Source organism: Podarcis bocagei (assembly GCF_964188305.1).
Source record: "Podarcis bocagei genome assembly, chromosome: 17".
Taxonomy (NCBI): domain Eukaryota; kingdom Metazoa; phylum Chordata; class Lepidosauria; order Squamata; family Lacertidae; genus Podarcis; species Podarcis bocagei.
The window spans coordinates 34,693,492-34,704,753 of NC_138143.1; the positions used below are offsets into that span (position 1 = coordinate 34,693,492).

Sequence of the window (11,262 nt, forward strand, 5' to 3'; positions counted from 1 at the left end):
ATTTGAAACGCCCACTCTCCCCCGACAGGGGGCGCGGCGCCTGGAGGACCGCGAGCCGGGAGCCGCTCTGGCCGGCGCGCTCGCTTCCTTTTCCCTCACGCGCCGCTTGCCTTCCCCCGGCCTCCACAGAAGGGGCGATGAACGGCTTGAGGCGAGCCGCGCTGCTGGCTTTCCCTCAGCTTTGGCGGCGGCCTCCATGGGGCGGCGGAGGAGCGCTGCGTCGGCGCGCCGGGACCCGCGGCTTCCCCGCCTACCGGAGCTCGGAGGAGCCCCTCAGGCGCTGTGGAGCGGCGGCGGCGGCGGCGGTTGCTCCGCCTGAGGAGGTGGAGGAAGAGCAGTTCGTCTTCCTCGAGTACGTCCCTGAGGAAGAGCCGCGGCTGCCGACGGCGGGAAACTGGCGGGAGCCTGAGGGGAGGCCGGAGCCGGACCAGCCCGGGAGCGGCGGCGACGCAAGCCGGCGCCGTCCGAAGCCGCCCCGGGAGGCCCACCGGCCCAGGGGCCACCCGGACCCTTCCGTGCCGTCGAGCGGAGTGAGCTGCTCGGGCTGCGGCGCGGAGCTGCACTGCCGGGACCCTGCGGTGCCCGGGTACCTTCCCAGCGAGAAATACCGGGCCCTGCTGCGAGAGGAGGAGGAGGAGAGGGAAGGGAAGGATGGGCAAGGGGCGACCCGCCGGCAGCAGGCGCTGGAGGGAGCTGTGTGCCAGCGCTGCTGGATGCTGGTGCATCACCAGCAAGCGCTGCAGGTGCAGATGCCCCGGGAAGAGTACCGCCGCGTGGTGAGCGCCGCCCTGCGCAGCCCTCCTCGCCACGGCCGCCCGCCTCTGGTGCTCTGCATGGTGGATGTGCTGGACCTGCCCGACTCCATCCCGACCGACTTGCCCGAGCTGGTGGGCAGCCAGGCGCACCTCTTCGTACTGGGGAACAAGGTGGACTTGTTGCCCGGCGACTCGCCCCAGTACCTGAGCCGTCTCCGAGAGCGCCTGCTGGAGATCTGCGCTGGCCTCCTGGACCTGGCGAAGCCCAGCCCGACGATGAAGACGCAGAAACAGCAGCGTGTGGTCGATGTGCACCTCATCAGTGCCAAGACCGGCTATGGGGTGGAAGAGCTGATCTCCAAGTTGCAGCGCTCCTGGAAGTTCAACGGGGATGTGTACCTGGTGGGAGGCACCAATACTGGGAAGTCTACCCTCTTCAATGCCCTCCTGCACTCGGATTACTGCAAGTCGAGAGCATCTGATGTGATCAATAGGGCAACAATCTCGCCTTGGCCAGGTCAGGTCAGAGGAAGCGCTTTTACTTATTTAGGCCAACCTGAGGAAGCCCACATAGGAACATCATTTATGGTTGAGTAATGTAATGCTGTGATGCTCTTCCAGAAATACTGGAGATGATAAAAGAGCCAGTACCTGTTTCTTGTTCAAACACACATATGGCTGGGAGTTGTCCATGCCTGTTACACTTGTCACACAGCCATGTGATACCTTAGTAAAGGTAAAGGGACCCCCGACCATTAGGTCCAGTCGTGACCGACTCTGGGGTTGCGGCGCTCATCTCACTTTATTGGCCGAGGGAGCCAGCGTACAGCTTCCAGGTCATGTGGCCAGCATGACTAAGCCGCTTCTGGCGAACCAGAGCAGCGCACGGAAACGCCGTTTACCTTCCCACCGGAGCAGTACCTATTTATCTGCTTGCACTTTGACGTGCTTTCGAATTGCTAGGTTGGCAGGAGCAGGGACCGAGCAATGGGAGCTCACCCCGTCGCGGGGATTTGAACCGCCGACCTTTCGATTGGCAAGTCCTAGGCTCTGTGGTTTAACACCAGCAAATCAGTGGTTGTTGATGAGCTGTACTAAACTCTTATAGTAACAAAAAATCATGTCACACTAGACTTTTTATGAGTTTTTAAAAAGTTGCCGTAAGACTCATAGCAAGAATGAGGAACACAGCTACTCTTCTGAAACCAGTCACACATAAGCCAACTATCATGTGGACAGGAGGAAGACTGAAGCACTGGAGTGCATGGGCTATGAGGATCTGACATGAACAAATTAAATAACATTGAATATTTTTATATAGCACTTGCGATCTGTATTTGCCCAACACTTTTGAGCCAAGCATTGAATTAGCAAGACTGTATGAGCATGCCATTTTATGATGCTTAGGCATCTTTGGTAAACATTTGTGCTTTGAGGCCTTTGCTGGTGCTTGATCCCAGTATCTAAATTCTTCCCTAGTTTTTCAGTTGTATTTTCTTCCGGTATTTTAATGTTTTGATTTTAATATTGAGATACACTGCCACAAGACTTAATGTGAGAAACAGTATAGATTTTTTTTTTTAAAAAAATAAAATAGTAGCAAGCCAATGTCATACACGTATTGGGGAATGAGTCTGAGATAACAATAATATGCCTACAGCCAGACCACTTCATAAGGGCATGAATTGAGATGAGGTTTGAACTGGGAACCTCTTGCCTCATGATTTGACCTTTTAGCCATCACGCCAGTTCTGTTATTTACTAGTATCATTTATTAAACTTGTATACCGCCATTCATTCTAAGATCACAGGGTGGTTCACAACATAAAAATACAAGCTCCAGAGAAGATGGGTTGTCAAAATGTAAGAAATAGCGGAACAAGTTTTTGCCATCAGTTTTTTCCATTTCTTATTACTATATTACGTCCCATAATAGTTTGGGGGCCATATTAGCATTGCTTATACTTACCTAAAATCTTAATCCTCTGTTGTTGTTTTTCTAGGAACGACCTTGAATCTCCTGAAATTTCCAATTATTAATCCTACACCTTACAGAATATTCCAGAGGGAAGCAAGACTAAAGGCAGATGCAGAGAAAATGGAAGACGACCTCAGTGAAGATGAGCAAAAGCAGCTTGCGATCCTCAAAAAGCAAGGGTACTTAATAGGTGAGTATTTTCTGAGAACTATGCAGCTGATGTGAGTGCTAAAGAGCAGAGGAAAGCAATGGGACAAGAGTGAGTGTACACGAGTCCTAAGTATGACTAATGTTGCCTATCACCCCAACTGTACTTGTTTTAATTTATATAATATCTAGGACTAAGATTGTAATTCTATACATGCTTACCTGGGTCCCATTGAACATAATAGAGGACAGATTAGTCAAGTGAGAGAGAGAATTTACAATTTAAAAGAGGATACAGTAAGAAGACTGGCTCAGTTCTTTAGTTTAATCACCAGAGGACAGACTAAAAGGTGATTGTACACTGTAATAAGTATTTTCAGAGTGAGATCTTAACTCTAAAGGTGATAGCCAACATCAGTCATACTTGGAGTGGCCCACAAATGTTTTCTTTTGTTATAAATGCTTTGATTGTATTCCCAGAAAATTACAGAATTGAATAAATGAAACAATCATATAAATATAATTAAGCACGTGCTAGAAAATCAGAATACAAATTATATAATCCCATGACCTTTTGAAAAATTGTAAATGCAGAGGGGATGCAGAGAATGGGTTATGTACAGTGGTCAAATACATAGTTCATATCAGCATATCATTCCAGAATTTAATCTGAAATAGTGGCCTTAGCTCCATATGTTGAAGCTCAGTTAAGATGCTGCTGCCTCCAGAAAGCTGAATCATGAGAAGTTTGTAAGGGACAAAAACTACTAACTGAAGAAAAGCAATATAATTTGGGTTTTTTCTTTCGATGTAGGAAGAATTGGGAGAACATTTCAAATGCCAAAAAAGCTGAAGAAAAATTGTGAAATTGAGTTTGATGCTGAAGCATTGTCTTTTGGTATGGAGGAAGAACCTTCTGTTCCACCTGTAACTGCTACTAAGAAAGTTGAACTCACATACAATGAAGTGAAAGATGCTCGCTGGTTTTATGACACTCCAGGGATTGTTAAAGATGGTTGTGTAAGTTAACGCTTCTACTTTTAAGAAGTTTGTTACGTAGGACTGAGAAGAGGAAAGGCATTGGCTTGGATCGAAAAGTGTCTTCCACTAGAATATTACGTGAAAAAGTGACACTAAATCAAACAGTGTTAACCCTGTTGTATAAAATCTTGAGCAGGAGCATGCACAACCTGTTGTGTTAGCTGAAGCAGAATTGCTGTAGAACTTCATTGCTGTATTGTGTAAGGTCTTGTTCAAGCACAGAAGCGTTTTCTGAAAAGTGCAACTTTCCTTATGCTTTGGATGCAGTCTTTTTTAAAGAAAAAACATTTGAGTGGATTTCATGTCCAGTTTTAAGTGGCTGAGAGACCTCCCTTGATTACAGGCATCCCCCCACTAATGCGCATTCTACTTGTGTGCGGCGCCAGGAAATAAATAAATAGAATCATACTAGGAAATTGTGGGAGAAAACTGGAGAATCCTGGTGACTTGCAAGGACACCCTCCCCAGAGTCCAAAGAGGATGTCAGTGAGGGTAGAGAAAACTCCAAAGAGATCTGGGGTGTAGTGGGGCTTTGTTGAGGCTGCTCTGCCCTCCTGCCTAGTAGCTGGTGTATGGGGTAGCACAGCAGGAGCAGCTGTTTTCCCGCATAGCCTCCAGACAGCCCCAGAGCTTCCAGGCTAGTTGTGGATATTTTTGGATAGAGTATTTTTGTTATGGATTGAAGAGAGAGTGGCAGAGAGGGTGGTTAAAGGGTGTTTAGAAGGTGCTCCCCACTTTATGTGACTTCACTTAGACTATCCCCTCATAAGTGGGGAGTCACCTGCATTGTAAAATTAATCCTATAACTCACTCTTCTAAGGTTAAAAAAAAGTGTTTGAAAGAAACCCAGAGCTGGAGGAAGGTAGAAGCAGCTCTGGACCATAATCCTTTATTAGTGACTTTGTGTATGTGTGTGCCTGTGTGCACACATCTCAGAAATGCTAAAACAGAAGTCACTTTGGAAACCAACCTGGCACAAGAAAATTTGGGTGGAGGGAAGGTCTGAAATAATAGAGTAAAAAAAATTAATTAAGACTACTTAATGAAGTGCTTATTTAGTACAAAGCACATCTGCTTGGTTCAAAGCTGGGCAACTTTAAAAGAATACCACAGAATTTAGCAAAAGCTTCCCACAGCTCTCTGTCAGACCTGGTAATGAATGATTGGTTTTTGTTTGATCCTTTCTATAAAATAAATTGTTGTCTTTGATCTAGTTTGCTGGGAGTAGCTGTTGATTACACATACAGCTTTGAAGCCTTCATTCAGAGGGGGCCAGGAGTTGGTTGAATGTGTATAGTGGATGGGTTTTGTTTCAGTTTCCAATAACTTTGCCCATGTATGATTAAATTTGGAATGTGTGTTGAGTGGAGCAGCAATGATATGCTGTTGCATCATGAACCAATGTACAAATTCTATTATGCTACCCATATTCTCCCATGTGAAAAAATAGCCCTCTGTTCCAGCAAGGGAGAGCCTTACAGGGCAGCTGAATTGACCTGATGATGAAATACACATTATGGGGCTCATCTAGTTGAATTGACTGGATATGTCCTTTGATGATAATTAGTATGTACAACTAATGTGATTCCTGCATTGCAGGGAGATGGGCTGGATGCCCCTGGGGACCCCTTCCAACTCTGCAGTTCTATGATTCTGTGCTTTGTGTTGCTGTTTTTAGCTGGAGAGCTGGGGTATCTGCAAAATATGTTGCTGGTGGCTGGTGATCCTTTGCAGAATTTACTCAAGCTAGTGAAATAAATTGAGCAAGTAGATCTCCAAAGAGCTGTTTGACATAAATTCAGGGACTTGGCCTGAATTTTAGCATTCCCCCCGTTATTTCTGACCCTCCACCCGTTTAAACAGTTGGCCAGGTATTCTTGGAAGCTGCTGTTCAATAAATGAAATCTAAAGGTTTATTGAACATACTGAGCTACCAACATATTTAGAGAGAGCTACATCACCGTAGCATGCATATACATGGCTTCTTTGGATTAAGGCCATTGTGTATTACGTTTTTAATTAATTCTGCCTTAAGTAGCTATGCATTCCTGCACCTGAATAGCATTTAGATGACAAGTGCCGTCTTGCTATCAATGGCATGAGAAACATGATTTATATAATCACTTTTCCTGTCAACTGAATATGAAATAACTTTAAGCTGTCCTATAAATCTCAAAGTAAGAGAAATGAAAAATGAAAGTGTGTTTCATCTATATAATGGACTCTGTTTTGGTTTTAGGTTTTAAACTTGTTGAAGGAGAAAGAAGTCAAGCTTGTCTTGCCAACCTGTGCAATTGTTCCAAGGTCCTTTGTGCTTAAGCCTGGGATGACGTTGTTTCTAGGTGCTTTGGGACGCATAGATTATTTGCAGGTAAAGGAGACAGAGGCTCTTCTGAATTTGATTTAAAGTTCTCATTTGTAATGTGTGTTATACAGAGTGTAGTAGAATAGGCTGTGTGAGGTATGTTTCAGATTGAGAGCTGGCAACTTGAATGAGCATTTTTCCTTCTCTTCCCTCAGTGGTGATAAATAACTTGTGCTTCATAGACATCACCACCAGAGGTTGATAGGGAGCTACTTACTAAATGCCTCAAGTCATATAGCCACTCCCTTCTTCAGGGCCATTCAAGTATCTGCCTCTGGTATTCTCTCTGATCCTTCTCTTCACTCCCCACCACCACCACCAAAAACGTTTTCCTTTGGGTAGAGATCCAGTTACTGACAGTACCTCTGGGCTAACAAAAGGATTGATTTTCCATTGTTTATATCCTCAAGATTTACTGTTACTCTGTTATTGAAAAGTTATGAGGATGAATATTCAATAAGGTGATGTCTGTTGTTCAGTTCTTCAGCAATTATTTTCAAGCTCTGTATGTCTGAAACAGAATAAGTTGCCTGCATCTTCACTGAGCAAAAGGAAAACAAGCTGCAGCTGTTTTGTATGAAAAAGTGTGTGTGTGCATGTTTCCAGAGTTTTGGAGTATCATGTTGTAAGAAAGCCAAAATAACACAGCTAAGCTAAATTGTTCATTAAATACATTGTGTTTCTTGTTTGCTGAATCTTAAGATATCTCTTCCCAAACTGGAAACATTATATTAAGGGCTTTATGTTTTTTCTTTGGATATTAAATTAAAAGGCAAGGGTGGAATAACTATAGAAAGAGTATTATCAGACTGAAAATCCTGTTTCTCCAGTCCCTTGTTAGTAACTGTGGATCTGGAAATTTTTATAAGAATGCAGGTGTGTCCAGCCTTCAGTCACTAAATCACAGTCAACTATAGAGAATGGAGAATTCTTGTTAGCAAAGATGGCTTTAAGCTTATTGATGAAACTGGAAACTAGAATTTATTCCAGACAATTAATTTTCAGCTTTATTACTCTTTAGGGAGACCAGTCCTGCTGGTTTTCTGTTGTGGCCTCTAATTTGTTGCCTGTGCACATCACTACAGTAGAAAAAGCAGATGCTGTCTATCAAAAACATGCAGGTCAAACATTACTGAAGGTAAGCCAGTACTGTCTCTACCATTGGAGAATCTATGAGGGCTAGTGCCTTGTGATCTCTCTCCTTCCACAGCCATTCATTATTGTGCCTCTTAGGTCTAGTACAAGGCAGGCTTTGTTCTGCTCTTAGCCAGCACCATGACTGCATTGTCTCAGATGAGTTCTCCGTATCTTGGTGGTCTTCCACTTTATGCAAGAAAGAAATAATACTTCACATTGTTTTGCTTCTATCCAATCTCAGCAAAGAAGATAATAGAATTAAATAGCATTCTGTGAGCACTACTGCAAAAAGGTTATTCCCTGTTAAAGCCACACTATAGGGTAGCCTCATTGCAAGATGTGCTATCTCAGCAGCCGGATATATCTTAGATTTTAATTTTACTGCTGTTAATGTATATAAATTTCTAACAAGGTACTTTACAATCTAGGCCTTACTTGGGGTGGAAATACCTAAAGTAGTGCTAAGAAACTGGAATACAGCCAAAGCTGTGTGAAGTTACTTTCTTTTGTTCACCCTGAATCTTATAAGCACCATCAGACATCTTGAAGAGTTCAAACAGAAGCTTGATTGCAATCAAGAGAAAGTGCATTTCACACATCTTAGTTTACAGTAGTCAGTAAGATTAGTCCACAATTCCTAAGGGAAGAGACAATATTGGAACTGGGGAGGAACCCCACAGGGATAAAAAGATTATTAAATAGAATGAGTGAATCCATCCAATGTCGTTTTAAGTCTACTGAATCCTGCAGTTGCATGGAGTTGAACACATCATTTCATTCCAGAATATCCATAGAAATTGAGGCTTATGTGTGACCAAGCATTCTGATTTTTCACTTTAAAAAACTGTGTTGTGATCAACACTTAAAAGTGCACTGATGATCAGAGTCCAGGCAATGTCCCCATTTTGACAAGACACCACTTTAAATCAAGAGTGAGGAACCTCTGGTTTAGGGGCCAAATGCTATCCTTCAGGCCTTGTAATCCCATTGGCATGTGTGCCACAGAAGCTTGTCCATGAGAGAATGCACCCCTAAACCTGAAAACTCTCAAAGCAACCCTTTCCTCCAATGCTTGACAGGTCCTGCTTGGATTATCCGTCTTATTTTATATCTGGCACATTGCAGTATTCTTTTCACGGGCTTTTTATCTTCAACTTCTTGTTTCTCTTTTCTGCCATTCAGCTTGCGGTTTTCTCTCACTGTTTCACAACCACATCTCACTTCTTTCTCCATTTTCGTTTTCCTTATCTTTTTCTAACAGAGCAGTTCTGTAAATGTCTACTTAAAAGTAAGCCCCATTGATTTCCTTTCTACACCTTTGTTCTGTTTGATCTGTTCTTCTTGTTCAATCCTGCCTTCTCTTTCCTTTTTCGTTTGTTAACAGTTTGCTCACAAATCAAAGTGGTTTAAAAAACAATGAAAATAAAATCCCAAAATACAATTGTTGTGGCTGGCTTGGCTGCCAGCCTACTTTATTCTCGGTTAACTTGTCCCCAACCATTGGGCTTTATTTCCCCGACTTGACCTGCCACTTATTTTATAATTTGCTAATTACATTACTATGTAAATGAAGTGTTATTCATTTTTTTTACTTTTTAATCCCTGGCTTGTAATATAAGGTTCCTATGGGAGGTGAAGAACGAATGAAAGAATTCCCGCCACTTGTCCATCAGGATGTGATGTTGGAAGGAATTGGCAGTACTGAGGCTGTGGCTGATATAAAGCTTTCATCTGCTGGTAACTTCTGCAAATGTTTTCTTGTGTTGGGCAGGGTAGCTATGTGCCCTGGTACTTCTTGTTTTGTCCTGATGATGAATATAACCAGAGAGCTAGTGTAGTGTAATAGACTTTGGGGGGGGGGAATGTTCCCAATTTCTCAATCTCTTATCAAGTTCTTTGGATTTTACTGAGTGTAAAGATTTTTGGACAGGCCCTAAAAAAAAAAAAAAGAGTATCTAAATACATATTTTGTCTTAATACTGAAAAATGAAATTTGACATAGTCCTGCATCGTTCAAAGAGTTGTTCACCCAGCCAATCCAATGTTCTGATTTCATTTTGTTTAGATTATATACATGTTCTGGTATTTCTTCTACACAGGCTGGGTTGCAGTAACAGCTCATCTGAATGACAAAGTACATCTCAAATGCTATACTCCTGAAGGAACAGCACTGACAGTACGTAAACCACCTCTGTTGCCATACATCATTCACATCAAAGGACGTCGTCTGCAACGAAGTGCAGCATATGAGACTAAAAAACCACCTCCCCTTGTGGCAAACTTAAAGAGAGATGTAACTAAGAAAACAAGGATGGGGAAAATCTAAGAAACTGTAGATAATGAAATCTCCTAACAGGTCATTTACCCAAGGATGACACAGTGCTATTTGCACAGAACATACCTTTCTTTTCAGATTGTTTGTTGTAAAACAAGTTTTGTAAAAAAATAAATAAGGATTTAAAGTTCGAAACATTTATATGAATCACCTCCCTTCTTTGTGGCCAATACACATTTTCCTGCCACTTGTAGAGACCCAAACCAGAGCATAGCGGTACTGCAAAACAAGGCTCTAGGTGTCAAGCTCTGGGCTTGGCTTCCCAGCTATGTCATGTGCACCTAATTGCCTGTAGATCTCTTTGTTCTCTGATGGTGAAAGAAATGGAACGAGCAGAGCAGGCTGGGTCTCCCACCAGGAGGGAGGCTCCCTGACTAGGGTCAAGCAGTGTCTTGTACTCTCAGAGGGAAGATGGCAGCAAGCAGAGTGTGGGAGGGCTCTGTTGCTCTCCATTCCTGAAATGATGAAGTGCAGTATGTGTGTGGGCAAGAGCCCTTGAGGATGGATAGATGAACGAAGCGGGAGAAAGAATGGAAGCTGTGGTTGTCCACTTTTCACGTTCGCTCTTAAACTCCTGTTCAAAGTTTTCCCATTCCTAAGGAACTAGCTCCTTTATGAAACTTTATAAGAGAAAATCAAGGGCATCTGTACATTCAAAGGATTCAAAACCCTGTCCATGTTTGAGCTCCATAAACTGTGGCAGTAGTACTTTGCTGTTATGCATGGAAAGGGGCACTATGGGTAAAGCCTTCGGGCCTGTAACTCTGGCCTTGCTGACCCTTGTGTCAACAGTGATGTCTTGAGGCCAGGAAGTCTAGGCATCACTCAGTAAATGAAGCCTGCACAACAACAAATAAAGGGGGCTACAGCATTAAAATATTTTTAAAATCAATGCCCTTATTTACTGAGACTGGTGCTTCATGTACCATTACTTTCCCCCCTAAAAAAATGATGGTTGAGGACACTTGAAAGGGGCAGATCTTACTCTCCACTTTGATGCACAGGGGATGCAATTTGCTGCAAAACTGCCTTTGCAGCATAAATTTATGGGCATTTTGTTGAAAGCAGATACAAGTGTCAGTTTAATTCAGTCTCCTGGGATCATTAATCAAAAAATACTTTCCACCAGATCTTTCTCAATGACTTATGGGAACAGGTTGAGCAAGGGCGGAGAAGTAATATGGTTTTAACCAGGAAGGGACAGACTGCTGTTGCTGGGTCTGCAGTGGTATGTATCAAAGAATTTACATAGTGGTTCATTGTCCTAATGCAGTGAAGCATTGACAGCAAAAAAAACCCCAAAACCCGTCAGGACGTCACTCACTGAATTATTTTGAAATATGTATGACAGTAAATGAGAAGGTTGTTGATAACATAATCCAAAACTAACACCTTACCATGAAGACTGTAGGAAAGGGAACACACAATATTATTGAGACATGCATTTAGTCATGATATTTTTCTGCTGACTGGATGTATGTTCTGTCTGACAAGGCAGTAATTG

General features: G+C 43.1%; 2 protein-coding genes across 2 annotated transcripts in view; both read left to right on the plus strand.

Moving 5' to 3' along the window:
• Positions 1 to 11,262, plus strand: part of SRP72 (signal recognition particle 72) — a 216,911-nt gene that overhangs the window by 122,029 nt on the left and 83,620 nt on the right. The window lies entirely within an intron of this gene.
• Positions 69 to 9,893, plus strand: NOA1 (nitric oxide associated 1). Its single transcript, XM_081176472.1, has 7 exons — positions 69 to 1,272; positions 2,759 to 2,923; positions 3,695 to 3,900; positions 6,161 to 6,292; positions 7,308 to 7,424; positions 9,043 to 9,160; positions 9,523 to 9,893. Exons 1-7 carry the CDS (start codon positions 138 to 140, stop codon positions 9,747 to 9,749), a joined length of 2,100 nt encoding a protein of 699 aa, XP_081032598.1. The 5' UTR covers positions 69 to 137; the 3' UTR covers positions 9,750 to 9,893.